Source organism: Phoca vitulina, unplaced genomic scaffold, assembly GCF_004348235.1.
Source record: "Phoca vitulina isolate PV1807 unplaced genomic scaffold, GSC_HSeal_1.0 scaffold7, whole genome shotgun sequence".
NCBI classification, from domain to species: Eukaryota; Metazoa; Chordata; class Mammalia; order Carnivora; family Phocidae; genus Phoca; species Phoca vitulina.
The window spans coordinates 8,108,068-8,135,911 of record NW_022589710.1 but is presented as its reverse complement, the minus strand read 5'-3'; the positions used below and the strand labels follow the sequence as shown (position 1 = coordinate 8,135,911).

The window sequence follows — 27,844 nt, the reverse complement described above, 5'->3', positions numbered from 1 at the left end:
TTGAGTGCACACTTGCTTTTCACCTTCTGTATAGCTAGAAGGTTTCTTCCAGAAACTGTTTCTCTAGCATTTATTAACTTTGTCCTTAATTGTGTATATTTTGGTCAGTTGGCTTCAGTAATTTAAGAAAGGAAGATTTATTTAAACAAGAACCTAAAAATTCACTTGCTCTGTAAATGTGAATTTGTTAGCACCATTGTTTATATTCTCGTTCCTTAAAATTGACATTTCTGAAAATCCTGGTGTGTCTTTTTTTTTTTTTAGGACTGTCAGTACCAGGTTATAGGTGGTATTGGGCAGGTAGGCAAGACTCACTGGAAGGGAACAACCCAGATGGCTAAAGCGGCATGCAGACTTGGTGGGTGTGGATTGGTAAAAGCTGCCTTTTGGCCTCTGGGGCAGCAGCATGGTCAGAATCCGGAATATTGGCCCAAGCCAGAAGGACGCAAGTAAGATAAAGAGTAGGAGTTGAAAACTTAAATACCTGAAGAAGTTGGCAAATACTGTAAATGAATGAGGCAGGCCAGGTGGCAGTTATGGCCTGCTGGAAGGTCCCTCTCTTAGATTCAGCCATTTGTTGCTATATGGGGATATGGACGCAGGTTTTCATGTAAAATCTTATGCTTAAATATTAGTAAGTCCTTTCTCCCCCAATATGTTGCAGGCTAAATTTGGCCACCAGGGTACCAGTTTGTGACTACTATCTTATAAGGAGACTCTTCTCACATTTATATTAATTATGATGATCTGATACTATAAGTACTTTTATACTAATAAACTCTCTAGGAGAAAAAAATGAATGAAAAGAAAGAAAAGCCCTCCCCTAGGTCTCCCATCTGATTTTCTTTCTTTTGTCTTTCTTTTTTTTTTTTTTCTTTTTCTACATCTTTATTTATTTACTTACTTTTCATTAAGTTTAAATCCTTGATGGGTACAGTATCACACAGATTCTGTGGCCAATGGCTTTAGCAGGAAGGTTGCTTTGGAATTTGGCATGAACCATGCCACTGTTACCATGAGCATGAGTTACTTTTCCTCAGATTACTCTGGTTTTGTTTGGTTTGCCACCAGGAGTCACTGTGTTGTTCTTTGCTTTGTACACATAAGCACATCTCTTGCCTAGATAGAATTCAGTTTCATCTCAAGCATAAACACCTTCAGTTTTAAGAAGAGCTGTGTGCTCCCTCTGGTTCTGAAGACCCCGCTTATAGCCAGCAAAAATGGCCTTGGACCACAGCCTTCCAGATATATTTTAGGAGTTCTGTTCCCAGCAGGCCTCCATAGGCTCCAAGATGGCGGAAAGAGTCCCATCTGGTTTTCTAACACATCTTTACTTACTGGCTTCTCTATAAAAGACTGAGATTTGTTTAGGGGAATATGAGCTATGTATTTAAATGTTTTTAGTTTAATTACCTGTAGCATTCTATCTGTATTTCCAGTATTACAGTTGCCTTCCTTTTTAAATATGTTCTTTTCCTCTATTACAGATTTTTTTCTTAGGTATATGACTGAAGTTTAATGAGAAGAATCGTGACCAGCTAGGAGAATTTTCTGCAAGGAATGGAATTAGCTCATAGCTTATTGCTGAATGAAGAAGCATACAATCAGCTAGGTGAAGTTCAGAAGGCAGAGTTTATTTTCGATTGGTTGAGATATTTGGAGAAGCTCTTGCTAGCGACCAGCAGGGTGGGTAAAATTGCAAACTTTTTTGTGCTTTTTTAAGTACCAGATAATGTTTAGGTCCTTTGGTTTGCTTTTCTAGTTCCGTCCAGAATAACGTAAGTTAGCTTTCAAATGCTAGACCTTATTAAGAGTTTATAATGAAATACTACAAGAAGTTTATTCTTTCAAAAAGCAGGAAGAAATCAGCCAATGTTTTTTATATTACTTAAAAAATATATGAAAATATAAAAAACTAGCTCTAAACTACATTCTGTTAGATTTCATTTTCATTATCTTCTTCACCTTCATATGCATGAAGCCCTTGTGTAATATACTGCTGAATATTGTAATGGGAGTTTCACTTTTAAAAAATTGTGAGCTCTTTAAGGAGAATATGAATTTAAAAGTCTTTTAGTAAACATATTCATTCTTAAGCTTATGAAATAGTTTCCAAAAAAGAAAACAAATCACTCATACTTTTCACCTACATTCAGCAGTTAACATTTTACCATATTTGATTGACTGATTTACTGAGCCATATGAGGTGGTACTGCACCTTAAATACTTCTGCGTACATCTCCTACTAAAAATGAGGATATTCTTCTACATAATAACAATACTATATGTAATGCAAAAGTGGTGCAGAGGCAGTACTCATGGAGACATTTGGAATTTAACAAGACAAAAATCCATACTAACAAATACTTCATTGTGGAAGCTTATGCCTTAGTGAGCACCTAAATACCGTTACTATTATAATGGTATTCTGTACTCCTTTTTCAGAAAGCAGACAAGTAAAATGGAGTAACATTACTGGCATTTAGATGCATAAGCTTGCAGAAAGAAAATTGCACTAAACTTAGAAAACGATCTGAGTAACACAATCATTCATTACAAGGTCAACTCATGATAGATTATAGGTTCCTGCTTATTTATACAGATATATATGGGGGCAGAGACTTAATAACAAAGAACCTCTGGTTAAAATACAAGTACAACAGAAGAAGAAAGGTATAGAAGAAATAGAACCCTTACCTTTCTTCACAGAGACTCCAGTATATTGTGGCCCAGAAATTATTTTTTGGAGATACCTGCAGGGTAGCAGACTACCTTGTGTGGTATGATGACTACACCACCCACTTATTTGTAATTTTTAGTCAAAATAATTTTGTATTTTTCTGGAGTTTTTAATTCTTAAATATATGAAAGAAGAATTGTATTAGAAGATTATATGTAATTATGTTGACTTTGAATTGTCTTTTTTGTTACCTTCCTTTCTAGAATGATGTAAAGGAGAAACAGAAGACTCTTGTTGAACAGCTCCTATCTTTGTTGAACAGCTCCCCAGGCCCTCCTACCCGCAAACTCCTTGCTAAAAATCTAGGCGTTCTTTATAGTATTGGTGACACATTCTCTGTTTATGAGACAATCGATAAATGTAATGATCTTATTCGTAGCAAAGATGATTCTCCAAGTTATCTTCCCACAAAGCTGTAAGTTAAATATTAAAACTGAACATAAAACAAAATAGTGCTTCCTTGTTGAATCATTTTGCTAAAGAACCCAAACTACTTGATAATTATTTTGAAACTGAATACAAGTTGTTTTACTCATTTTTTAAATCTAACTTTTAAAAAACATCTAACATTTTTCCCATTGATTGAGAGACTATTCTTCTAAAAAATATTTTAGATGTATTTGAAGTCTTGATTTGGGAATCAAAACTGTCTCACTAAAAATGTAGCAGTTGAAGACTCATAGAACACAAACTGGTGGTTGCCAGAGTGGGGAATAGGTTAGGGAGACAAGTGAAATAGGTGAGGGGGATCAAGAGGTACAAACTTCTAGTTATAAAAACAAGTCCTAGGGATGAAAAGTACAGCATAGGGAATATCATCAATAATATTGTAATAACATTGTATGAATAACAGATGATAACTACACTTACTGTAGTGAGCATTTTGTAATGTTTATAATTGTCGAATCACTATTGTACACCTGAAACTAATACATGTCAACTATTAAAAAAAGTGGTTTTTTGTGGGTTTTTTTTTTTAAGATTTTATTTATTTATTTGACAGAGAGAGAGAGACAGCGAGAGAGGGAACACAAGCAGGGGGAGTGGGAGAGGGAGAAGCAGGCTTCCTGCTGAGCAGGGAACCCGATATGGGGCTCGATCCCAGGACCTGGGATCATGACCTGAGCCAAAGGCAGACGCTTAACGACTGCGCCACCCAGGTGCCCCTAAAAAAAAGTGTTTTAAAGATAAATACAAAAAATCTTAGCAGTTGAGTGAGTGTTTAAGAAAAAGTATTTTGAGTTCTTCAAATCTTTGGTGTTCTTTTAATTTATTAGCTCTTCGTAGTAAAAGTTAATAGTAAATACCACATAGAAAAATACTCTTCTGAGCTCCTAAAAAGAACAGCTTAGTTTCTTTCTCCATAGGATTCAATTCATTTTTTCATCTGTTGTTTTAGAGAAAGTAGTTTGCCATGTATGGGTCCACAATAGTAATTTTACAGAAATTTTTGTTGATCTAATTTTTAGCTTAGAACAGAATGTATTTTCCCATGGAGTTTTCAGATTTCAGACTTGATAAAAACATTATTTCCTGTTTTCCTTACCTTGTATCTTTAAGATTATCTTTGATTATCTAATATATGAAGGTCAGTTTCATGAAAAATTATTTTATAAGAAAATTTGAGAGAATGGAATATTTGGGCTGAGGTTTCAATTATTTGAAGATACATTTTTTTTTAAATTACTGTTATTGAAAGTGTAATTATTTGGTATTCATGCAAGCATCATACCTTAGGATTTAATAGTGGAATAGATTCTGGCAATTTTATCCTTTAAAAGTAAAATTAAATAGTCACTTTTACATAGTCTAAGATTTTTTTTATTCCTGTTTTTTCATTCCTGACTAATTCCTAATCTAAATGTTGTTTCAGTGCTGCAGTGGTATGTTTGGGTTCCTTGTACAAGAAGTTGGGTAGAATGCTGGTTAACACCTTTACCGATACAGTGGGGAATATTCTTAAAGCTATGAAGAGTGCAGAGGTGAGTAACCACAAGTTCAACCAAAGAATAAAAAGATAAACTATAATTTTTATTACATCAAAAGAAAAAGAATAAAAAGTATTTTATGGTTTTGTGTTTTATGGTTTCTTGAGCCAATAAAAATGCTTTACCTATGGTAAGCATACATAGGTATATATATAAATATATCCATAAATGAAATATTTCTAGGAGATGCACATATCTCTTTTGTATATTAAATCTTTATTAGAAAATCAATAATGCAATTTACGATTTTGGATAAATCCGAATCGGCAAAAGCTAAGGTATTTCTCTGGCAGACCCATCCCTGCTTCTTCCCTTCATATCACCTTTTCCCCTAGCACTAGTACTACAGCAAGTGTTTGTCAATAAGGATCCAGATACGTAGTTGGTAACTACTGGATACCTGATGGATGGATTAGTATTCTACCAGCATCAGAAAGGAGTAAGGAATATAATCAGGTTGGGAAAGAGCTTGAAGGATATAAGTATGACCAGGATCTGGTTAACCTTTTAGTTGCCAGGGGAATATATTCTCAGCCTTAGCCTTACTGATTTGTGATCATTTACCACTGTGGAATATCCTTTGTTTTTGTAACTGTCTCTTCATTTGGCTTCCAAGATACTGTAATTTCTTGACAACTATAGTTTCACTAATTTTTTTTTTTTAAGATTTTATTTATGAGAGAGAGAGAGAGAAAAAGAGCACAAGCAGGGGGAGGGGCAGAGGCAGAGGGAGAAGCAAGCTCCCTGCTGAGCAGGGAGCCCGATGTGGGGCTGGATCCCAGAACCCTGGGATCATGACCTGAATTGAAGGTGGATGCTTAACCGACTGAGCCACCCAGGCGCCACTCACCATTTTTTTTTTAAGATTTTTATTTATTTATTTGACAGAGTGAGAGAGGGAACACAAGCAGGGGGAGTAGGAGAGGTAGAAGCAGGCTTCCTACTCAGCAGGAAGTCAGATGCTTAATGACTGAGCCACCCAGGTGCCCCTGACCAGTCATTTTTGAAATTAAAGCATTTGTATGTGTGTTTATCAAAAATTTTAAATCTGTGGTCCCTAATATTTAAGGATAACTCAGCACCTTTAAATATAAAAACAATATACCAGTTCTTGTTCTAACTTCACCTAGAAAAGAAGTCTAGAAAACAGCTCTGAAATAATTTTTAAAAATGCTATCTAGTTTGCCCACACATTTTTTTTAAAAAAACATTTATTTATTTATTTGAGAGAGAGCGCATGTGCAGTGGGGAGGGGGAGAGGGAGAGAGAAACTCCAAGCAGACTTCACACTGAGCAAAGAGCCTGACACAGAGCTCGATCTCAAGACTCTGAGATCACGACCTGAATTTGAAAGTTCACATGTAGGGCGCCTGGGTGGCTCGGTTGGTTAAGCAACTGCCTTCAGCTCAGGTCATGATCCCAGGGTCCTGGGATCGAGTCCCACATCGGGCTCCCGGCTCAGCGGGGAGCCTGCTTCTCCCTCTGACCCTCTCCCCTCTCATGCTGTTTCTCTCCCGCTCACTCTCTAATAAATAAATAAATAAATAAAATCTTTAAAAAAAAAAAAAGAAAGTTCACATGTAAAATATGATAAATTTCCAGAAGAATGTAGCTGATTTGAGGTGCATGGCTGGCTCAGTCAGTAGAGCATGCAACTCTTGGTTGTGAGTTCAAGCCCCATGCTGAGTGTAGAGATTATTTTAAAAAATAAAACTAAAAAAAAAAAAAAGAACATAGCTTATTCAAGAACTTTAAGAATTGAAGTCCATAACAAAAAACTAGTGATTGAATCTACTCAGGAGATCAATTCTAAGGAGTGGTTTGCTAAAAGACTGAAGAAAGTGATTCAGCAGAAGAGATTGTTAACATCTGTAAACTGGGTTTTATTTAAAAGGAAATCTTTGTAAGAACTTTTATCTGCTGAGGAACGGCCACTTTAAACTTTCTTTCCACTTAACTCCATTAGTTAAGCTATAATCTTTTTAGGCCCCATGTTTAACAGGATTACTCTGTAAGTCTCAGAAATTTTAAAGTTACTGCTGAAGATTTTATTTCTTGCTATTTTTTATCTTTATGACTTAGTTGATCAGTACTGCAACATGTTGGAGATATCCAAAGGGTTCCCACCTTTAATTCACACCCTTCAGTAACAGACAACATAAAGTTGGGATAGAAAGAAAGTTCAGAAGTTTCACCTTGGGACCCATTTGGTTATGTCCACCTATTAATTACTGTTGTGCTCCTTTGGACAAAGATAAATTGATAACATTCCTATGAAAATGGTGGTTGATGTTGATCTTTGTCTTCTCCCAACTTTAGTTATTTTTAGTGGCCTTAACTTCCTGGGATATAGAAGTCGTTTGGGGCATTTATTAAAATATCAGTAATATAAGCAGTTACTATTTTTTGAGTATTTATTATGTACCAGGCACTGTGGTGAATGTTTTCCCCACAAGGACTTATTTACTTCTCACACTGGCTGTATGGGTTTCATCTTATTCTCATTTTATAGATGGAGAATAAGTAAGCACAACTTAAAGTCACACAGGTGCTAAGGATCAGAGGCAAGATTCAGCCCCAGGTCTTTTTAAGTCTAAAGCCCAGACTTTTGTCCTCTGAGTTCAACTACTCAGCCCAATAAATGATAAAATATTAATGGCTATAAAATCTATTGAGCATTTACTATATGCCAGGCACTATTCTCAGCGTTTTACGTGTAGTAACTTGTTTGATCTTCACAACAACCTGTGAGGTGGATATGTCCATTTCACAGATAAACTGTTTTGCCCAAGGTCACTTAGCTGCTAGATGGCAGTCCCTGAACTCTTACCGTGTTACCTCATTAATAGCAACCATTTATTGAATGCTTAACAACATGCAAGCTTTGTGCTAGGATTTTTCATATAATTTCATTTAATCTTCATATCAACCCTTTGTATTGTGTTGAAATATATACACATAACACTTTTCAAATAGTAAACACTTCATAAAATAACAGCTGTTAATGTCTCTTGATATCAGATGGGTTGGTTAGTGTATACAGATACTGAAGTATTTCACTAGTACATGAGAGAAATTTTGATGCTTAATGCTACTTTTCCCAGTGAAATTTTTTTCTTATTTAAATTTTTTCTTTTTGGTAGTCTCAAGGTCGATACGAGATTATGTTGAGTTTGCAAAATATATTGAATGGACTAGGAGCTGCTGCTACACCTTGCCACAGGGATGTTTATAAAGCTGCTAAATCCTGCTTAACAGATAGATCCATGGCTGTTCGTTGTGCTGCTGCAAAGGTAAAATGGTCTAATAAGTAGAATTTCTCAAAATAAATACAAAGAAAATTAAATTAGTATCCCCGTTAACTACATGATCTCAGAGCTACAACCTTGGAAATCAGCCCATCTTATTTTAGCATAGGAGGAAACTGAGGTCCAGAGAGTTATATGAATTTCCCAGGGTTCTTCAGATAGTTCAGAGAATATTGTTGGAGGGTGGGGAGTTCAGGTTACCATGACTCTTAAGTATTCCTTTCACTCTACTATGCTTCCTCTCTGTAGTTTTGTAAACTAAAGTTTACATGTAAAGTTTATGTTATTTGAAAGTGATTTGTTTTTATCATGCCTTCTTTTTTGTTAAGTCTAGGATTTAGATTTTGATATTTTCATTTCTTTTGAATATGTCACTTTTTGCAAGCTAGGAAACAGAATCAAAATAAGGCAGTTTAGTCCTCTGCAGATCTAGGCCAAGTCTTGTGATCTTCAGCAGAATTATCATGGCTTCTTAATACAGTTGGTCAGATAGGACAGTAAAGTTGTTTATGTTGTAATTATTCTCACAATTGCTCATAGCCAACAGATTGGTTCTTCAGACGTTTTTCCTAGCCTAGTGAGTTAGAATGGGTTCTCCTCCCATCCTCTGTGGACACGTTGTTTTATATAGTATAATTTTTATGACTTTTAGTAAGTATTCATTTGTTGTCTCTGCAATCGTTGTTTAGATACTTTGGATGTGTATATAATTTTTTTAGATCTTGATAGTTTCTACAACTTATGTAGATCTGAACCTGACATTTACAGTTTGTTTTTCATTAATGTCTGTTTTTTCAATTAAATAGTGTCTCCTTGAACTTCAGAAAGAGGCCATCTTTATGTGGAGTACAGACCTGGATAGTGTGGCCACACTATGTTTTAAGTCCTTTGAAGGTTCCAATTATGATGTGCGGATTTCAGTTTCAAAGCTACTAGGCACAGTGTTGGCTAAAGCTATAATTTCTAAACATCCAGGAGCAGGTACATTTATATAATTATTTTCAAAGTGTCTATTGTAATTTTTTCCCAGTTGGTTTAAACAAATATAATGTGGCATTACTACTACTACATTAATAATGTACTACTACATTATTAATTTTGAAAAGAGGCAGGATATTTTAAAAATCAGTTTTAGTTTGTAAACATTGCTGTAGGTCCCAAAAGTTCATTTTCAAACAATATAGTAAACATTTGAGGAAAAAGATAAACTCTTGAAGAAATGTACTTTATTCAGTCATCGTCTTTCCTTTATGGCCTTTACTTTTTTTTTTAAGTAAATTGTTAATTGTTATCCAATAATAGATATGATCTAAATCTTAATTCTTTTTTAAGCAACATGAATTTGATTACCTATATTCGGCTTGCCATTTTCTAGGTTGGTATAAGGGAACAATGATGTAAATAATTCCAAACAACAGGTATTTGAAATTCACTGTACTTGGACAATTTGCTTTGTGTTACTTTTTATTTATATGCTTCTAGGCAGTGAGCAGGGATGGGGTATTTTTGAAAACAAGAGAGTTTGCTTGGGTTTAATCAACAGTGTATATAAAACATTGATGAGTAACTGAAAACTTGCTTTATCATTCTGTCTCCAAAGAATAAACAATCACACAAATGCAAATGTGTTTGTTCTATAGAAACTTACTCCTCAAACATCTGCAGATCAGGAGTACTACCATCACCTGGGAGCTTGTAAGAAATGCAGAAACCGGGCGCCTGGGTGGCTCAGTCGGTTAAGCGGCTGCCTTCGGCTCAGGTCATGATCCCAGGGTCCTGGGATCGAGTCCCGCATCGGGCTCCCTGCTCTGCGGGAGCCTGCTTCTCCCTCTCCCTCTGCCTACTTGTGTTCTCTCTCTATCTCTCTGTCAAATAAATAAATAAAATCTTTAAAAAAAAAAAAAAAAAAGAAATGCAGAAACCCAAGCCAAACACAATTTACTAAATCCAAATTCTCATTTGAACAAGATCTCCAGACAATTTGTATGCACATTAAAGTTTGAGAAGCATTGCTGGAGAAATTGTTTATAGTTATATAAAGGGAAATTTTTTTTTTTTTCTAAAGCCAATGTTTTTTAACCAGTGATGGGAAAGGACAGGAAGTACAGCATGTCAGTCACCTGGGGGACATTATCAAACTTACAGTCCCCTCATTCTCCAGTTGAGATTGTAAATAAAATTTATAATGAAGTTTTATTTTTATTATGGTGTTTCTAATCTTATAATTCAGTAAGGCTGTCTTATTTATTGGGAGGTGAGGGAAAGGTGAATGGGAACAGGAAGAAGTCACCAAAAAAACCCAAACCAGAAAAAAAAGTTGTTCAGGACATTTAGGAGGTTAAATCTTAAGCCACCTAAGAAATTGAAATTGGAAGACATGTTTATTGTTTATTTTTTAAAGATTTTATTTATGTATTTGACAGAGAGAGTGGGAGAGAAAGCAGGGGTAGCAGCAGAGGGCGGGGGGCAGCAGGCTGCCTGCGGAGCAGGGAGCCCAATACGGGGCTCCATCCCAGGATCACGACCTGAGCCAAAGGCAGCCGCTTAACTGACTGAACCACCGAGGCACCCCTAATCAAATCCTTTTTAAAATGTGAATTGTTCATTTCTATAAATGTATCAGTAGCAGTAGCACATGGTTTCAGTAGAAACAAGCAAAGTGTAGAATTGCATAAGAATTATGAATAAATATTTAAATGTATATGCTTCGATGGTAGCACTAAACTGATACTAGTGTTTTTGTAATCAGACTAAGCAAAGTGAAGAATCAACTTCACCCACGATAAAAATCCTTGGCCTAATCTTTTGTTAGAAATTCTGTCATCTTGCCTCTGTAAGTTTTAGCTTACAAATAATTGAGTTATTTTTGTACAACTAAAAAGTGATCTAGATACCATAATAGATTTTTTTTAAGGTCAAGGACTAATAGCAAAATAGTGCTTAATAATTTAGAAAACAAATGCAGGGCGCCTGGGTGGCTCAGATGGTTAAGCGTCTGCCTTCGGCTCAGGTCATGATCTCAGGGTCCTGGGATCGAGTCCCGCATCGGGTTCCCTGCTCAGTGCAGAGCCTGCTTCTCCCTCTCCCTCTGCCGCTCCCTCTGCTTGTGCTCTTCTGTCTATCTCTCTGTCAAATAAATAAATAAAATCTTTAAAAAAAAAAAGAAAACGCAGTGGAGGTTTGTATACTCAACTACAATATGCAAAGATTATGAAGTACAGAGCTAAAATGATTTTCCTAGTAAAACTAACAGGTTTCAGGCAGGTGGTAGGTTATTCCAAGGCACTTAAAAAGCAGGGATTGAGGGGCACCTGGGTGGCTCAGTCGGTTAAACGGCTGCCTTCAGCTCAGGTCATGATCCCGGGGTCCTGGTCAGTGGGGAGCCTGTTTCTCCCTTCCTACTCCCCCTCCCCTTACTCGTGTGCTCTAAATAAATAAATAAATAAAATTTTTTAAAAAGTAGGGATTGAGTATGACACTTTCTTATCATTGGAACAAGTTGTGGGGAATTTATGTGATCTTTTAATATATATAATTTAATATATATCATTCTCTCACTTGCTCAAGGACATTGCTCTAGGAAGTCTCCCCTCTCCTATACCAGCTTTTCCCTCTCTATTGGATTATTACCTACAAAAACATGCTTTTATTTCTCCCATCTAAAAAAATAAATTCTGGGGTGCCTGGGTGGCTCAGTCGTTAAGCGTCTGCCTTTGGCTCCGGTCATGATCCCAGGGTCCTGGGATCGAGCCCCACATCAGGCTCCCTGCTCCGCGGGAGGCCTGCTTCTCCCTCTCCCACTCCCCCTGCTTGTGTTCCCTCTCTCGCTGTGTCTCTCTCTGTCAAATAAATAAATAAAATCTTTAAAAAAATAAATAAAAATAAAATTCTTGTATCTTACTTCCTAGCTCGTTGGAGCACCATTTCTCTTCCTTTTGCATCAAAGTTCCTCAGGAGAGTTCTTGATAGTGTCTTTCGTTTCCCTCCTGCCATATCTTTCAAACCCACTTCAGTTAGGATTTCCCCCCATTCACTCCACCAAAACTGTTTTGGTTAAGGTCATCAAAGACTTCCATGTTCATTCATTCATTCAATAAATAAATACTTGTTTATACTTGGCTGGGATCTTTTCTGAGCACATGGGATATGTCATTGAACAAAAGAAAAACCCTGCCCTTTTTGAGCTGATGTTTATACTCAGCCACGCTAAAGCCAGTGGGCAGTTCTCAGTTGTCTCACTTGACCTTTCAGCAACATTTAACTCAGCTGATCCTCTTCCTTGTTTTTTTTCACTGGGCTTATAGGACTTCATTCTCTCTTTGTTTTCCTTCTTCCTCACTAGAAATTCCTGTTTCGTCTTCTCTGTTGATTGCTTATCTTTTTATAGAAGAGGCCCCTTGCCTAGTACTTGTTCTTTTGCCGTATGTGTATGCTCATCCTCTTGGTCATCTTATCTAGTCTCATGGCTTAAATACCATCTATATGTCAGGGATTATTGGATCTATATTTTTAGCCTGGGCACCAGGCTCAGATCTAGCTTCCCATTTGACATCTCTTTCGATGTTTATTTGATGTTTCAATTGAACTCCTAAAGTGAATACCTGGTCTCTCCTCCTCTAGAACATTCACACACCTGTTCTACTTGCAGGCTTGCTAATCTCAGTTGATGCCAACTCTGTCCTTCCAAGTGTTCAAATCCAAAATTTGTAAAGTCACCCATGATTCTTATCTCTCACACTCAATAGCTTCTCTACTGGACAATCTTAAAACATACCCAGAATGAGGACCCCTTGGAGAATTGGCTAATTTGGGGGTTGGTGAAGGAAATGTCTGAAGATGACCTTGGAACATATTGTTGTGTCAAAAAAGTTAAGTCCTCCCACTGGCCAGCTCTTTGAAGATAATTCCACTGATCAAATCCAGGACAGTATTGGAAGCAAAATTAATAATGACAGAAATGGATTATAACCTATTAAATAAAAAAGAAATCTATGAGTGCATACTGAAAATAAGTAAAGGAGAAGGGAAAGCTCTTTTTTACAGTAGAATGCCAACTAATAAATACAGAAGGAATGATTGTTAGATAATGACCTTTTTGCAGGTAGGAATGCTCAGTGCATTGTTGGAGCAAAGTTTGATAGGTTACAGCGTATTTATACTGTCTTAAAGTATCACCACACAGGTTGCATAGTAATTACAAAAGGAAAGTTGATATTTTACAGTGGACAAACCGGGGGCAGACAAACCTTATTCAAGTGTTCAAGGATCATAACACTAATGTAGGGACAGACTGACCCCAAACCTGATAGTGCATTCTGATGTTACGCATTGAGAAGGCTTACAGCATTACTTACATAGTTCTCCTGCCAAAAATTCTGAGGAAATACTAAACAAACTCAAATTGGGTGCTGTTGTATAAAACAACTAGCCATGAACAAACTCTTCAAAAATGAAAAAGTGATAAAGAGAATATGGTGAGTCTAGGTGAAGGGTACATGGGAGTTTATTTTACTATTCTTGCAGGTCTTTTTGTAATTAATTTTGAAAATTTTTCAAATAAAAACTTAAAAATACATGTTTATCCGGACTCCACTGTTCTGCAACCACCTTCATCTAAGCCATCATCATCTCTTGCTTCAATTACTAAATTGCTTCTAGTTGGTTTCTCTACTTTTCCCTTTAACCCCCTTCTACAGTCTTCTCTCTGCACAGAAGCAAAGTGACAGATTATATCACTCCTCTGCTCAGGGTCCTTCATTGGCACCTCACTTAACTTACATCCTTACTATAATGATCTACAAAGACCAGTGCCTTCTCTTCCCCCATCTTTACACTCTGGCCTGTCCCCTACTAAAGTCCTCCATTACTCTGTTCACATAACTCTACTTAAACCCAGTAGGCATCATATTCTTCCTCAAGGCCTTTTTGCCCTAGCTATTTCCTCTGCCTAGAACACTTTTTCTCCAGATATCTGCATGGCTGATTCCCTCACTGTCCTCAAACTATGTTCAGGTGTCACCTTTCCAATGAATCTTACCTTGACTACCCTATTTAAAATCACAAACACTTCCCCCGTATTCCTGAGCCTGAGCTCTACTTTCTGCATGGCTTTAATCATTGTCTAGCATACTCTATACTTAGTCATTTATTATGTTTATTATTCTTTCCTTCCTAGAATTTATGATTCATGAGAGCATGGATTTTATACTGTTCACTAATGTTTTTCTCCCAAATGCCAACATGGATTTTCATTTGTTTCAGATGGTTATTTCCTCTTTATGCTGAGGAGTAGATTTTTTGTTCATAATTTTGATTAATGGAAGTTTATTTCTCTACTGTGTATGACTTGAGCCAATAATAAGGGTCAGAGCTCATGACCATCATTATTCAGAAGAATGAAAGGGAGAAAGGGGTGTGTGTGTGTGTGTGTGTGTGTGTGTGTGTGTGTTTAAGAGATCTTGTTCCCTAGATATTCACAGGGAGAAACTCAGCTGTGTCATACTGCAAACAAATGTGAAGACACATTCTGCCCTAACTAATCTCTTGATTATTGTAGCCTAAGGGCCAACTGATCAGTTTAGTAATATTTTGCTTTGATTTCTTCAGAGACTAAGGATATAACAAAAGTTGTACCTGCAGTTGAGAATTTTAAAAAATAGGATATGGTGGTTACTTTATATAAGTTTCATTAAGAGTTGTAGAGCACTTGAAGTGTAAAATTATGATTTTGGCATTTTTAGTATTTAAAAAGAATTTTTAAAGCATTTTAAACTTTTAAAGCTATAAGCATTTTCGTTTGTGGAGAGCAAGGGCAGTTAATGTTTTTTGTTTTAGAAGACGGTTAGCTTGCGGCACCTGGGTGGCTCATTTGGTTAAGCGTCTGCCTTTGGCTCAGGTCCTGATTTCAGGGTCCTGGGAAGTCTGCTTCTCCCTCTCCCTCTGCCGCCCCCCCCCCCCCCCTGTTCCCTCTCAAAAATAATAAACTAAAAAATTAAAAAATTAAAAAAAAAAAAAGGTTAGCCTTCTACTGTGGAAAAGAGGGCAATAGGGACACCCTGTCCGGTTCAGGTCATAATCCCAGGGTGCTGGGATCGAGCCCTGCATTGGGCTCCCTGCTCAACAGGGAGCCTGCTTCTCCCTCTCCCTCTGCCTGCCGCTCCTCCTGCTTGTGCTCTCTCTCTCTCTGTCAAATAAATAATAAAATCTATTAAAAAAAGAAAAAGAGGGCAATAGGGCATAATCCCGAAGTAGCTTAGTCTTAAAATGTCATTGACATGGCACTTCAGAGTCCGTTATGATTTGACCTCTGAACCCTTGCATAACTTTTTGTATGTTAATGTGTGTAATGTCCTGTCAATTTTGCATTTTGTTTGGATTTTTAGTTTATTTTTGTTTCTATAACGTGCTTACCAAGATCATGCAAATCAAGGTCATGCATTAAAATTTTAGTCTCTGTAAAGTACAAATCACATGTTTTGTTTTGTTCTTTGTTATAGCAGTCTCACGTCAAAGCATTCGCAGAGTATCTCTGGAGGAAGTTCTGGAATTACTAGGAACAGGGTTTCTACGTGGGAGTTCAGGATTTCTTCGAGCCAGTGGAGATATGCTGAAAGGAACCAGTTCAGTCAGTAGGGATGTTCGAGTTGGAGTTACTCAGGTTAGAGTCACAAATGAGTATCTACGTGTAATACTCACTGGCCTATAATGAGAATTTTAGTATCTGAATACTCTGGGCATAAGTGATACTGTGCAGGGTCATCACTTCTGCTCTCATATTTATAAAACAGAGATGGTAAGGCCACTCTTTGAAAGTTAGGTTACAAGTAAGAGAACCTTAGTTACCTAAAAGCCAGTGAAATAGGCTGTTACTCACAATGTGTTTTAAGTTCCTAATAATGGGAAATTTTTATTTCCTTTGAAATACAAACATTTGTTTCTAGGCCTTGCGCTTTCATGTGTCTTACAGTTTAACATGTTTTCCATTGTGCTTTTGTGTGCTTGTACAGTTCAGATTTAAGGTACATACTAGGTACATATCATTCAGTATGGGAAATACTGTATTTCCATTTTATGTGGTTTCAACTCCTAAGTAAAGATCATAGCATATAATCTAAGCTAAACCTAGGAAAAGTATCTTAGAATAAAACAACACAGAGGTCTCTGTATTGTTTTCTAAATGTCATTGTGGTTCAAAACAAATGTGTATTTTTTAAAATTCACATATGTCCTCAAAGTGTTTTATACAGTATACAGATAATAGATTTCTTCAAAATGTAAGATGTGCCAGTATAATTGTAAACTGTATTTCTAAACAGATTATATAAGGAAACTACTGTCTTTGTATCTCTGGAGTGAGACCAATCATTAACATTCACAAAAAGAAAGAGCAGTGATTCATCACTGTAAAGTTTCCTTTCACATTTCTAGAGCTAAATTCTCTTAGAGTTACGGTGTTGGAACATATTTAATTCTTACAGTGTGTTCATGTTCATTTTGGGTTTTCTTGTTCAGAATATTAAAGAGCTTGAATCCTTTGTTTGGAGGAGCCATAGACACAGTCTCCATATTAGCTGGCTATGCTGGTTATCCTGAAACTTGGTATAGTCTGACCAAAATAAAAATGCAGCACAAATGAAGTCCCAGTTGAAAGACTATGTACTTCAGTTTGGGCTTCATACAGACAGAAAAATACTATTATATTTATATAGCTGAAGCAGCTATAAATGAGGAAAGAATAAAAAGAAATTTTGTATATTTTGTGGAAGAGAAAATATTAATTCATTTCATTCAATGAAATTATTTCATTTTGAAGATAAAACTCTTTTCTTTTTTAGGCTTATGTGGTATTTGTTTCAACATTAGGAGGAACATGGCTAGAGAAAAATTTTGCTGCCTTTCTTTCTCATATCCTAAGCCTTGTGTCACAGTCACACCCTAAAGCCACCCAAACTCAGCCTGATGCTGTCTGCGGTCGCCGTTGTGTTTCATTTATCCTTCGAGCTACTATAGGAGGTCTTCTTGGAGAAAAGGCTCAAATTGCTGCTGCCAAGGATATTTGCCAGGCTATCTGGAAGTTAAAGAAAGTCGTGGGTATGGATCTACTAAGACAGTCTGTTTTAACAATGCTGAAGGAATTGTCCTTTTGGAAAAGCTAGACTGGTATATATTACTATATTAATACAAAAAAACACTTTTGTAATAGATGTCAGTTGTTTTAGGGTAAAGTTGTCAATACATAGATGAGACATAAACTATCTAATGTGTAACTATCGTGTATATATATACAAGTCTTAAAGGCTGGTGATAATAGTTCCTCAGAATTCATAATCTTCCTCTAGAGGTTGATACAATGTTTTCAAAACAATCAGTTAATCTCAGGGGCACCTGGGTGGCACAGCCAATTAAGCATCCGACTCTTGATTTCGGCAAAGGTCGTGATTTCAGGGTTGTGAGATCAAGCCCGGCGTCAGGCTCCTCACTGGGCTAGGCGTGGTGCCTGCTTAAGATTCTCTCTCCCTTTCCCTCTGCCCCTCCCCCCCTTAAAAAAAATGAAAAAAACAATCAGTTCATCCCAGTTCCTGTACTATTTTAAGTCCACTCTGTTTATCTTATATACCAACGAAATTGGAATATTTTTTAGTTTTCTATGCATTCTCCCTTTCAATGCCACTTGTAATAGTAATTAAGGGATTGATGGTCAGGTTGCTTGAACTAAATTGGTTGTATTAGTTCAATTCTTTCTCAATTGATGCAAGTCCCCATTGTAGTATTTCCTTTAACTGCCTTAAGGGTTTCATGTATAGAGAGAGGAGGTATTAATTTTTGCCTTTATATTTTATGCTCCTTTTTTTTTTTAAAGATTTTATTTATTTATTTGACAGAGAGAAAGAGAGCACAGGTAGGCAGAGTGGCAGCAGAGGGAGAGGGAGAAGCCGGCTCTCCACTGAGCGGGGAACCGGACGTGGGGCTCGATCCCAGGACCCAGGGATCATGACCTGAGCCGAAGGCAGCCGCTTAACCGACTGAGCCACCAGGCGCCCCATGTTTTCTGCTCCCAACACCTACCCCCTATAATATATTTTAATAAAACACTGACAAGTAGTTAAATCTTATGCTTCTATCAGATGCTGTGATGAATGACGGTAATGTGGAAACCCGGGTTGGCTCCACAGATGTAGCAGCCAGCCAGCATATGCTGGTGTGTGCTTTACAAGAGCTTGGAAATCTCTTACACAGTCTTGGCACCACAGTTGCACCTTTACTGCAGGATTCAAGTGCAGGTATCTGTTTTTGCGACTTGTCTGAATACCTTGTTTTTACTTTTATTCTAGACAACTTTTTTCTGAGGAAACAAGTCTTTCTCATATAACTCATTTATTATAGATTCCTCTATAGATTTGTTAGAGATGTTTTATGATATAAATATATCAGGATTATTAAGAATATGTGTATATTTTAGTTTTTTCATTTATAAAGGTTGTTCACTAAGTCACCCTCTAGTCCTCCCTTTCTGGAAATATGTAAGATAACATGGAAAAAATGAAAAGCAAACCTGAACTCTTGTCTCTCATCTGCAGTGAAAACATTAATTTCTGTATGATACAAGTAATTCACTTCCTCAAAGGTCCTTTCAAGCAGTCTCCATTTTCTTTTTCTTGGAAAATTAATCACTTTGAGAGAGAATTCACATACCGAAAAGTTCACCCTCCCTATTTCTCCTTCCCCCAGCCCCTGGTAACTACTAATATATTTCCGGTCTCTATGGATTTGCCTATTATGGACATTTCATATAAATGGAATCATACAATATGTGTCTTTTATTTAATCATTATAAGAAATCAGTTTTGATGGCTTTTGTCATTTAACTGTGGTACGTATTTCCTGCTGACCGAAGCTGGCATTATATTTGGTTTGTAAGCTCTTTATCCCATATAATTTAGCAGCCAACATGAACTGTTACGTATTTTGATGAAGTTGTATGTTGAATTACAGCAAATATAGACTTTTATTCTTACTGGTATTGGTACTCCATTGTCTTCATAATTGGTTAGTAGCCCATTGAGGACCTAGCAAAGCCTCAGTTTTGTTCAACATTTTGTTCTCAGGCAAAAGTGTTATGGTACATAGGAAGCATACTAATTATGTAGATAAATGTGCCAAAAGGGATTTTTTAAAAAGAGGAGGATGGAGCATAGTGTGACATTTCTTTTTAAGGTGTTTTTGTTATGTATTAATAATTTTTAATTCCTAGTACCAAATGAATAATGGTCTGAAGATAAAAAAGCAGAACATTAGCTTATTTAGGAAATAAAATTTTTCTTTTGTGTATTAATTTAAATCATTTTTCATATTAGAAGTAATTCTTGCATATAAAAATCATTTAGGGGTGCCTGGGTGGCTCAGTTGGTTAAGCAGCTGACTCTTGACTTTGGCTCAGGTCATGATATCAGGGTCCTGAGTTCAAGCCCCATGTTGGGCTCCACACCAGGTGTGGAGCCTACTTTTTAAAAAAAAATCATTTATAATTATGTGTCTTTTTAAATCTTTTTTTTCTATTCTGATTTGGCTTTTGATAAAGTAATACATTTTATATCCATGTGGCTGCTTATTCTTTTGACTATTTTTGGCTAAGTGAATTTATCCGTAGAGCTAAGTCTTTTTTTTTTTTCTTCTGTCCTTCTAGGTATTCTTGACAGTGTCATTTCAGTTATTCAGCATCCTAGCATTTCTGTTCGACTAGCAGCAGCTTGGTGTTTACACTGCATTGCTGTGGCATTACCTTCTTACCTAACACCTCTTTTAGACCGTTGCCTGGAACGGCTTACTGTACTTAAGTCCTCACCTGAAGCAGTGACTGGCTTTAGTTTTGCTGTGGCAGCTTTGTTGGGAGCAGTGAAACATTGTCCTTTAGGAATTCCTCATGGAAAGGGCAAGGTAATGATTTCATTCTTCACATATGATAATGACATTTCAGTTTTTTTCTAAAAACGTAATTGTCTTCGTGTTTATCACCCAGTCAAAGCCATGCAGGACAACTTTCTGAGAAAGCAGCTATATTACTTAATTTTTAAATATTATGAAATAATTGCTGTAACAAATAAAGGGATAGTTAAAAGTGTCTTATCTACACTTAAACGGGAATATTTTCTGTGCTTTTTATTGGAAATATCTCCATTTAGTAACAGAATTTGTTCCTGGAGGCTTTATTTTGCTATATAATTAGCTCTGCCATAGAAGTGCATTTAAAATTGCATTATAGGGGCGCCTGACTGGCTCAGTTGGAAGAGCATGCAACTCTTGATCTTGGGGTTGTGAGTTTGAGCCCACATTGGGTGTAGAGATTACGTTTAAAAATGAATAAATTAATAAATAAAAATTAAAAATAAAATTGCATTTAAAAAAAAAGTAGCATTGTAGAGGACAGAGCTGCAAAGAGCTGTAGCTATAAAATCAAGAACGTTAAGTAAAAGCCCTATATGTTACATTTGAATGGAAAATATCACTATGGGGGCGCCTGGGTGGCTCAGTCGGTTAAGCATCTACCTTCAGCTCAGGTCATGATCCCAGGGTCCTAGGATCGAGTCCTGAGTTGGGCTCCCTGCTCAGCGGGGAATGTGCTTCTCCCTCTGCCTGCTGCTCCCCCTGCTTATGCTCTCTCTGTCAAATGAATAAAATCTTTAAAAAAAAAAAATGCTTAAATCCTCACTTTATCCAGTGACAAGACCTAAAGCAGTGACAACCTGGTAGCAAGGAAAAGCCCTAGCACCCAGATTATGGCTCTAAACATCATTTTAGCAAAAGACAATCAGGGATCCATGAAGGAATGGCTGGTTTCAGATCTGGGGCAGGAAAGGCACCGTGTAAACCTGAAATACCTTGTCATGCCAGAGAACAAGGAAGTCATCAATGACTACTGTGTTCATTTTAAAAGGATACAGAAAGTAACTTGAGGGGCTTCCACTGACCAAAGTGGGATAATGTGTACATCAAAAAAAGATAACAGCAACAGTGGATTGAATAACTAGGAATTGTGAGTTATCAGAGAATGTTGTTTGACCATGAAGCCTTCGTAACCTAGGCCTTACACACATATAAGTACTTTTTTTAAGGTGTTATTTGTTTGAGAGAAAGTGAGCGGGGGCGGGGGGGGAGAGCTCAAGCATAAATGGGGGGAGGGGCAGAGGGAGAGGGAGAAGCAGACTCCCTGCTGAGCAGGGACTCACCTCCTCCCTCCACCCCCCCACCCCCCCACCCCCGCCAGATCATGACCTGAGCCGAAGGCAGACGCTTAACCGACTGAGCCACCCAGGCACCACCATATACGTACTTCTTAATAAATAAATCACCATTCCTTGCTTTCTCATTGTCACTCCTATGTCATTGGTAGTAGTATATCCGCCGTTTAACCTTTGCAGAAGAATGTACCATTACTTCAGAAGTTGTAAAACTATTTTGAGTATTGCCAATGTCACTTGAGTAAGGTGATTGACAACTAACATTCTGTCATATGTTTCTAAGCGAAGAATTGCCATTGCCTGTATTTAATTAAATTTAATATCCTCAGATCTTACTAGTTAGGCAGAAAGGATTGTTTTATTTTATCCTTGTTTTTATTGAGTGTTATCCATTGATTGTATTGGCTTCAAGTAGTCCTAAGTTAGTAATAAGTTGGTTGGTTGTTTTAAAATACACTAGCCTTCCTGTTTAGAAAATTTATATGCCAACTTAAAATACTTGCTGCTTCTCTAGAGGTGTTTGGTAACAGATGTTTTCTCAGACATAATAGATGCCTCTTGGCCTCTCTACTGTATAAGCATGCGTTATCCATAACGTATGAAATAATCTGGTTTTTCCTCTTTTGTTTTGCCTATTTCGTAGACTTAAAATATAATACTTTTATGAATCCCACTCTGTGAAATTCACTTCAATGTGAGACTATTTTAAGTACTTTTAATCTCTAGTATACTGCCTCTAGAAAGATTATCAGACACTCAGGTATCAAAATGGTATGCAAATTTTTAAAAAGGGAGATTCCTATAAGGAAACTTTCTCTGGTAATTACAGATTTAAGATAAATGCTTAAAACTAAAAGTAAATTCAAATTCTACACACCTTCACTTGAACAGTTGTACGGTGGCATAATATGTGCTCTACAAAGAATTACAGGGTTTCTGTATAGAACCTAATATGCCAGTATTTAACCTAAATTTAATTTTTTATAGTTTTCTCTATGATCTTGTCCTGTGGTGTAGTCTACATGAATGAGAGTCCTTTATCACTTATATTTGTTATATGTCAGAGTTCATTTTTCAAGAGATTATTAGTTGCTGTCTTTTGTCCAGTAACCTATAAATTGATACGCTTCTTTACCTTATTCTTCTGTATGTAAATAGATTATTATGACATTAGCGGAGGATTTGCTGTGTTCAGCTGTACAAAACAGTCGTCTTTCAGCTCAGCGCACACAAGCTGGATGGTTGTTGATTGCAGCTCTGATGACATTAGGTAATAATAGTCTGTGGAAGGTTTACATGACTATGAAGTACTTTGTGTTTTCTGAATGTAAAATACTGTAATGTATGATTTGAGGAGACTAATTTTTAATTTGTACCAGAATTTATCCACACAAACATTTTTCTTCTAGTAGTTACCTTAGGAAGCCATATACTTACTCCATTCCTCAAAATGTTTTCAGATCTCCTTATTTGAGATTCTTTTCAAAACCAATTTATGAGGGACACCTGGGTGGCTCAGTCGGTTAAGTGTCTGCATTTGGCTCAGGTCATGATCCCAGGATCCTGGGATTGAGTCCCGCATCGGGCTCCTTGCTCTGCGGGAGGCCTGCTTCTCCCTCTCCCTCTGCCTGCCACTCTGCCTACTTGTGCTCTCTCTATCAAATAAATAAATAAAATCTTAAAAAAAAAAAAAAACAATTTATGAGCCTTAGGTAGAATAGGCCAATTTGATTACCTTTCAGGTTTAACTCTGAATGACTCTGACTTTTCCAAAAGTCATTCACATCCATCTTCAGAAAAAAAAATTTCCACAATGAAGGGTAGGCAGGAGAACATACCATAGCCTGTGACTCCAATTCTGTAATTGTTTTGAGAATTGGTAATATCAATAAGGTAGTTGAAGGGAATAGGGCTCACTAAATTATATTTATTAAAAATCAGTAATTATTTTATGGTCATGACTATTGTATTTATATCCTATAACTTTGAGACCCAGTTTTATTGCTTTATTAAAGTTATATTTTAAGTCTATTTTATAATCATATCATTTATTGCCAAGATATAAAATTGGCTGGATTTAACCAGTAAATCATTTTGACACCTCTGAAGTAATTTGATTTAAAAGGAGCCTAAATTAAACAATCACAAATGAAGAACCACTTTAAATAATGTTCTTGGGATGATTAAAGAGGTTTATTGGACTATATCAGGGTTCAGCCTGTGGGCCAAATTTGGCTTGCCAACTCTTTTATACAGCCTCTGAGCTAAGAAGAGTTTTTACATTTTTTAATGGTTTCAAATTTGGACCCTGGCATACGTTGTCATTTCACAAAGTGATGGGAAGGAATAATATGGCCAAGCCTTTATTTGCTTTTGGCTGGGTGTTTCATGCCTGCCATATTGATGATCTTGGTTAATTAAAGGAGAAAATAAACCACTTAATAAATGCAGTATTTCAAATAATAAAGTTTTTCAGAAAAAAGTAATTCTATCAGAAGACTACAAGAAATCCCTTCTCTTTTAAAGAAAGAGATTAGGGGCACCTGGGTGGCTCAGTGGGTTAAGCGTCTGACTTTGGCTCAGGTCAGGATTTCAGGGCCCTGGGATTGAGTCCTACAGCAGGCTCCCCACTCAGAGGAGAGTCTGTTTCTCCTTCTCCCTTTGTCCCTCCCCCCACACATGCAGGAGCTCTCCCTTCCTCTCTCTCAAATAAATAAAGTCTTTTTTAAAAAAAAGATTAGTGGGTGCCTGAGTGGCTCAGTTGGTTAAGCGACTGCCTTCAGCTCAGGTCATGATCCTGGAGTCCTGGGATTGAGTCCCACATCAGGCTCCCGGCTTAGCGGGGAGCCTGCTTCTCCCTCTGGCCCTCTCCCCTCTCATGCTGTTTCTCTCTCTCTCAAATAAATAAAATCTTTTTTTAAAAAAAGATTAGTATATCATATTTTATTGTATATTCATAATCAACATACAAAAAAGGATTAAAATTTTAAATTAATGTTTTGGGGCACCTGGGTGGCTCAGTCAGTTAAGCATCTGACTCTTGGTTTTGGCTCAGGTTATGATCTCAGGGTCTTGAGTAAATAAATAAATCTTTAAAAAAAAAAAAGGAATACCATGGAGATGAGGCTGAGCTCTTAAAAAAAAAATTCCAGTCAGATGTATCACATCTGATTTTTGACCTGGAACAAGTTGCTATCAACTTACTGAGTTTTAAAGAGTAACATTTTGGGTTCTTTAATAATTGACAAGTTGAATAAATTACAGGTCCTGCGGTTGTCAGTCATCACCTTGCTCGAGTTCTGCTGTTGTGGAAGTGTGTCTTTCCAGTGTCTTCTAAAGATCTGGAAACAGAAAAAAGCCGGGGAGATTCATTTACATGGCAGGTAACCTTGGAAGGACGAGCTGGTGCGCTCTGTGGTAGGTAAAGTTTAGTCTTTTTTCTCCCTTTCCTTTGGCTTTTTCCCTCACTCTTTAACTTTCCCATATTTATATCTTTATTGGTGAAAATATTTACTTACGGTGATTTTTGAAATTGAACATAATTAATTAGTGATTAGAACAGATACGTGATAAACCAAATTTTTTAGAATTCTGATCCTTAGGAAAATGCATGTTTTCTTAGATGTAATCTAGTTGAGAACCTCCAAGATTGCTTTGTCTTCAGTAGGCATTCAAGTTCTTTTTTTAGAAATATTAGGCTTGGATTTAATTTGCATTGATTAAGTATGGTTTCCATTTAGTTTTTTATATATGAAAGTTGTACCCTTCTATAGTATATGAACCATTAAAAAATAGTATCTACCATGAATATTTGAACTAAGGAAGTGGTATTTCTGGAAAGACATGGAAACATTGATTTTGGTTTTATTTGTTTATTCATGGCATTTTTACTCTTAATAAAATAATTTTGAAATTAATCTTGAAACTCAGTCTAACTTTAAAATATTAAAACTACATATTAAATAATTCCTTATAAAAACTTACACAATTCAGGTAACATCTGTAAGAACCGAACAATGCTGGCTAAAATGTCATCATAGCTCTGCAGAATTAGTGTAGAACTGGCAAACTTAAGGTTCTAAGGTAATTTTTTCTACTTCTGAGCTCAGGGGTTGAGTAAAAGCCAGAAAAGCAGCATTTTGTTAACTTGGTTGTTGGGCATTTTTAGTGATTCTAGAAACTCTTTTTTTACCTTGATTAGAGGTAAAAGACATTAGCTTCCTTTTTATGAGAGAGTTTCAAGATTTTTTTTGTTTTTAGCACATTTCTTTATTCCTCTAATAGAAATACAAATGCTGTACCATTAATGAATGCTTTTTTTCATGGTTCATTACATTCTGCCAAGTAAAGAAGTCTGTTCTATTTTTCAGCTATCAAGAGTTTTGTTTCCCACTGTGGTGATCTCCTTACTGAGGAAGTAATTCAGCGTCTTCTTCCACCACTTCCTTGTGCTGTGAATTTGCTAACTCAGTAAGGATCTGCTATTTAGATTTGATAAAAATTTTTAATAGCAATCTTATCCTCTGATCATGTAATATCTGTTTAGTACATTAATAAGGCCAAGTTTCTATGGTTGGTGAATGATTTTCCTTTTGTAGTCGAAGGCAAACATTTAGTTATATGATTTTTTTTTTTAGGCTAGGAACTTGAAAGAAAAATACATATTAAAAGGGAAGGAAAGTTACTTGGTGGATATTATATCTTCCAAACAGTCAGATTTAACCAAGAAATTAAATATTAAGCCTGTTAACCTTTTCAGGTATGCGTTTTATTGGTTTGTTAATGCTATTCTGTGTTCATAAGAACCAGATGCTTGTTAAGAATTTTAGTTTTTTGTTGTTTTTATTTTTCATAAATTTGACTTATGTGATAAGAAAACATAGAGAAAATCCAATATATGTCATGAGCACTTGTAATTTCCAAATTAATGTATAGTTTTAAAAAAGTATTTAATGATATAAAATTTAGTGTATTACAGAAAAATAAATCTAAGATATGGCTTATAAAGCATAATGAAATGAACACCTTTGAATCCAACACAACTAAAGCAGGGGTTAGCAGATGTTTGCCATAAAGGGCCAGATTGTGAACATCATAGGTTTCGCAGGCCATACAGTCTCTGTTGCATCTACTCAGCTCTGTTGTAGCTCAAAAGTAATCATAGATAATCTGTAAATGAGTGAATGTGGCTATGTTCCAGTAAAACTTGATTTACAAGAACAGGCAGTGGGCCAGATTTAGCTACCCTTAACAAGAACATTAATGAGGGGCGCCTGGGTGGCTCAGCCGTTAAGCGTCTGCCTTCGGCTCAGGTCATGATCTCAGGGTCCTGGGATCGAGCCCCGCATCGGGCTCCCTGCTCTGCGGGAAGCCTGCTTCTCCCTCTCCCACTCCCCCTGCTTGTGTTCCTTCTCTGGCTGTGTCTCTCTCTGTCAAATAAATAAATAAATAAATCTTTAAAAAAAAAAAAAAAAACATTAATGATACTATTGAAGTTATCTGTGAGTTCCTGTCTAATACCATTCTTTCCGCTTTACTCTAGAGGTGATCAGTATCCTGATTTTTATGGTTGTCATTCCCTTGCATTTTTTTTTGTTTCAGGGGTACAGGTCTGTGATTCATCAGTCTTACATAATTCACAGCGCTCCCCATAGCACATACCCTCCCCAATGTCTATCACCCAGCCACCCCATCCCTCCCACCCCCTCCACTCCAGCAACCCTCAGTGTGTTTCCTGAGATTAAGAGTCTCTTATGGTTTGTCTCCCTCTCTGGTTTCGTCTTGTTTCATTTTTCCCTGCCTTTGCCTATGATCCTCTGCCTTGTTTCTCAAATTCCTCATATCAGTGAGATCGTATGATAATTGTCTTTTTCTGATTGACGTATTTCACTTAACATAGTACCCTCTAGTTCCGTCCATGTCATTGCAAATGGCAAGATTTCAGGTTTTTGATGGCTGCATAATATTCCATTGTATATATATACCACATCTTCTTTATCCATCCATCTGTTGATGGGCATCTAGGCTCTTTCCATAGTTTGGCTATTGTGGACATTGCTGCTATAAACGTTGGGGTGCACGTGCCCCTTTGGATGTAGTGATCCCTTGCATCTTTAAAAAGTGCATCACATATATATGTTTCCCTAAAGAGTGCATTGTTTAGTCTTGGTTTTGATCAGGCAAATGGTATATTGTTTCTGAAACTTACTTTTTTACTCATCATTATGTTTGTAAACTTCATCTATGAGTAAGTTTGTTCATTTGTTTTGGTTGCTATATAGTATTTAATTGGGTGTGTATTTAGCAACTTACGTACTTCTGTCATTGAAATATGCAAATTCTTGTATGTTTCTGTCAATAGTATATGTGAGTACCCTTTGAGCCACTTCTTCACTAACACTCAGACATCATTCCTAGCCCATCCAGTAGGTATAATTGGTATCTCATCATGATTTTAATTTATATACTGATTCCTGATTGTCATTTTATATATTTATTATTCCTCAATATTTCCCCTTCTAGGAATTCCCTATTCGTGCATGTCTTTACCTATTTTTAGGTAAAATAGTTTTT

The 27,844-nt window shown here is 36.6% G+C and overlaps 1 protein-coding gene and 1 pseudogene across 9 annotated transcripts in view; one reads left to right on the top strand and one right to left on the bottom strand.

Annotated features, from left to right (window-relative positions):
- Positions 1-27,844, top strand: part of HEATR5A (HEAT repeat containing 5A) — a 108,713-nt gene that overhangs the window by 12,457 nt on the left and 68,412 nt on the right. For 5 of the 9 annotated variants that reach the window (XM_032404887.1, XM_032404885.1, XM_032404883.1 and 2 more), the window contains exons 2-13: positions 1,488-1,686; positions 2,944-3,155; positions 4,614-4,722; positions 7,872-8,021; positions 8,843-9,017; positions 15,533-15,693; positions 16,871-17,126; positions 18,161-18,316; positions 19,720-19,970; positions 22,430-22,541; positions 24,536-24,688; positions 25,642-25,741. In XM_032404887.1, the coding sequence (XP_032260778.1) occupies positions 1,561-1,686; positions 2,944-3,155; positions 4,614-4,722; positions 7,872-8,021; positions 8,843-9,017; positions 15,533-15,693; positions 16,871-17,126; positions 18,161-18,316; positions 19,720-19,970; positions 22,430-22,541; positions 24,536-24,688; positions 25,642-25,741 (1,961 nt within the window). In that variant the 5' untranslated portion in view covers positions 1,488-1,560. The remainder of the gene's footprint in view (positions 1-1,487; positions 1,687-2,943; positions 3,156-4,613; positions 4,723-7,871; positions 8,022-8,842; positions 9,018-15,532; positions 15,694-16,870; positions 17,127-18,160; positions 18,317-19,719; positions 19,971-22,429; positions 22,542-24,535; positions 24,689-25,641; positions 25,742-27,844) is intronic. The other 4 variants (XM_032404886.1, XM_032404888.1, XM_032404889.1 and 1 more) reach the window with 3 other exon arrangements.
- On the bottom strand, positions 917-1,252 carry LOC116632607 (annotated as a pseudogene).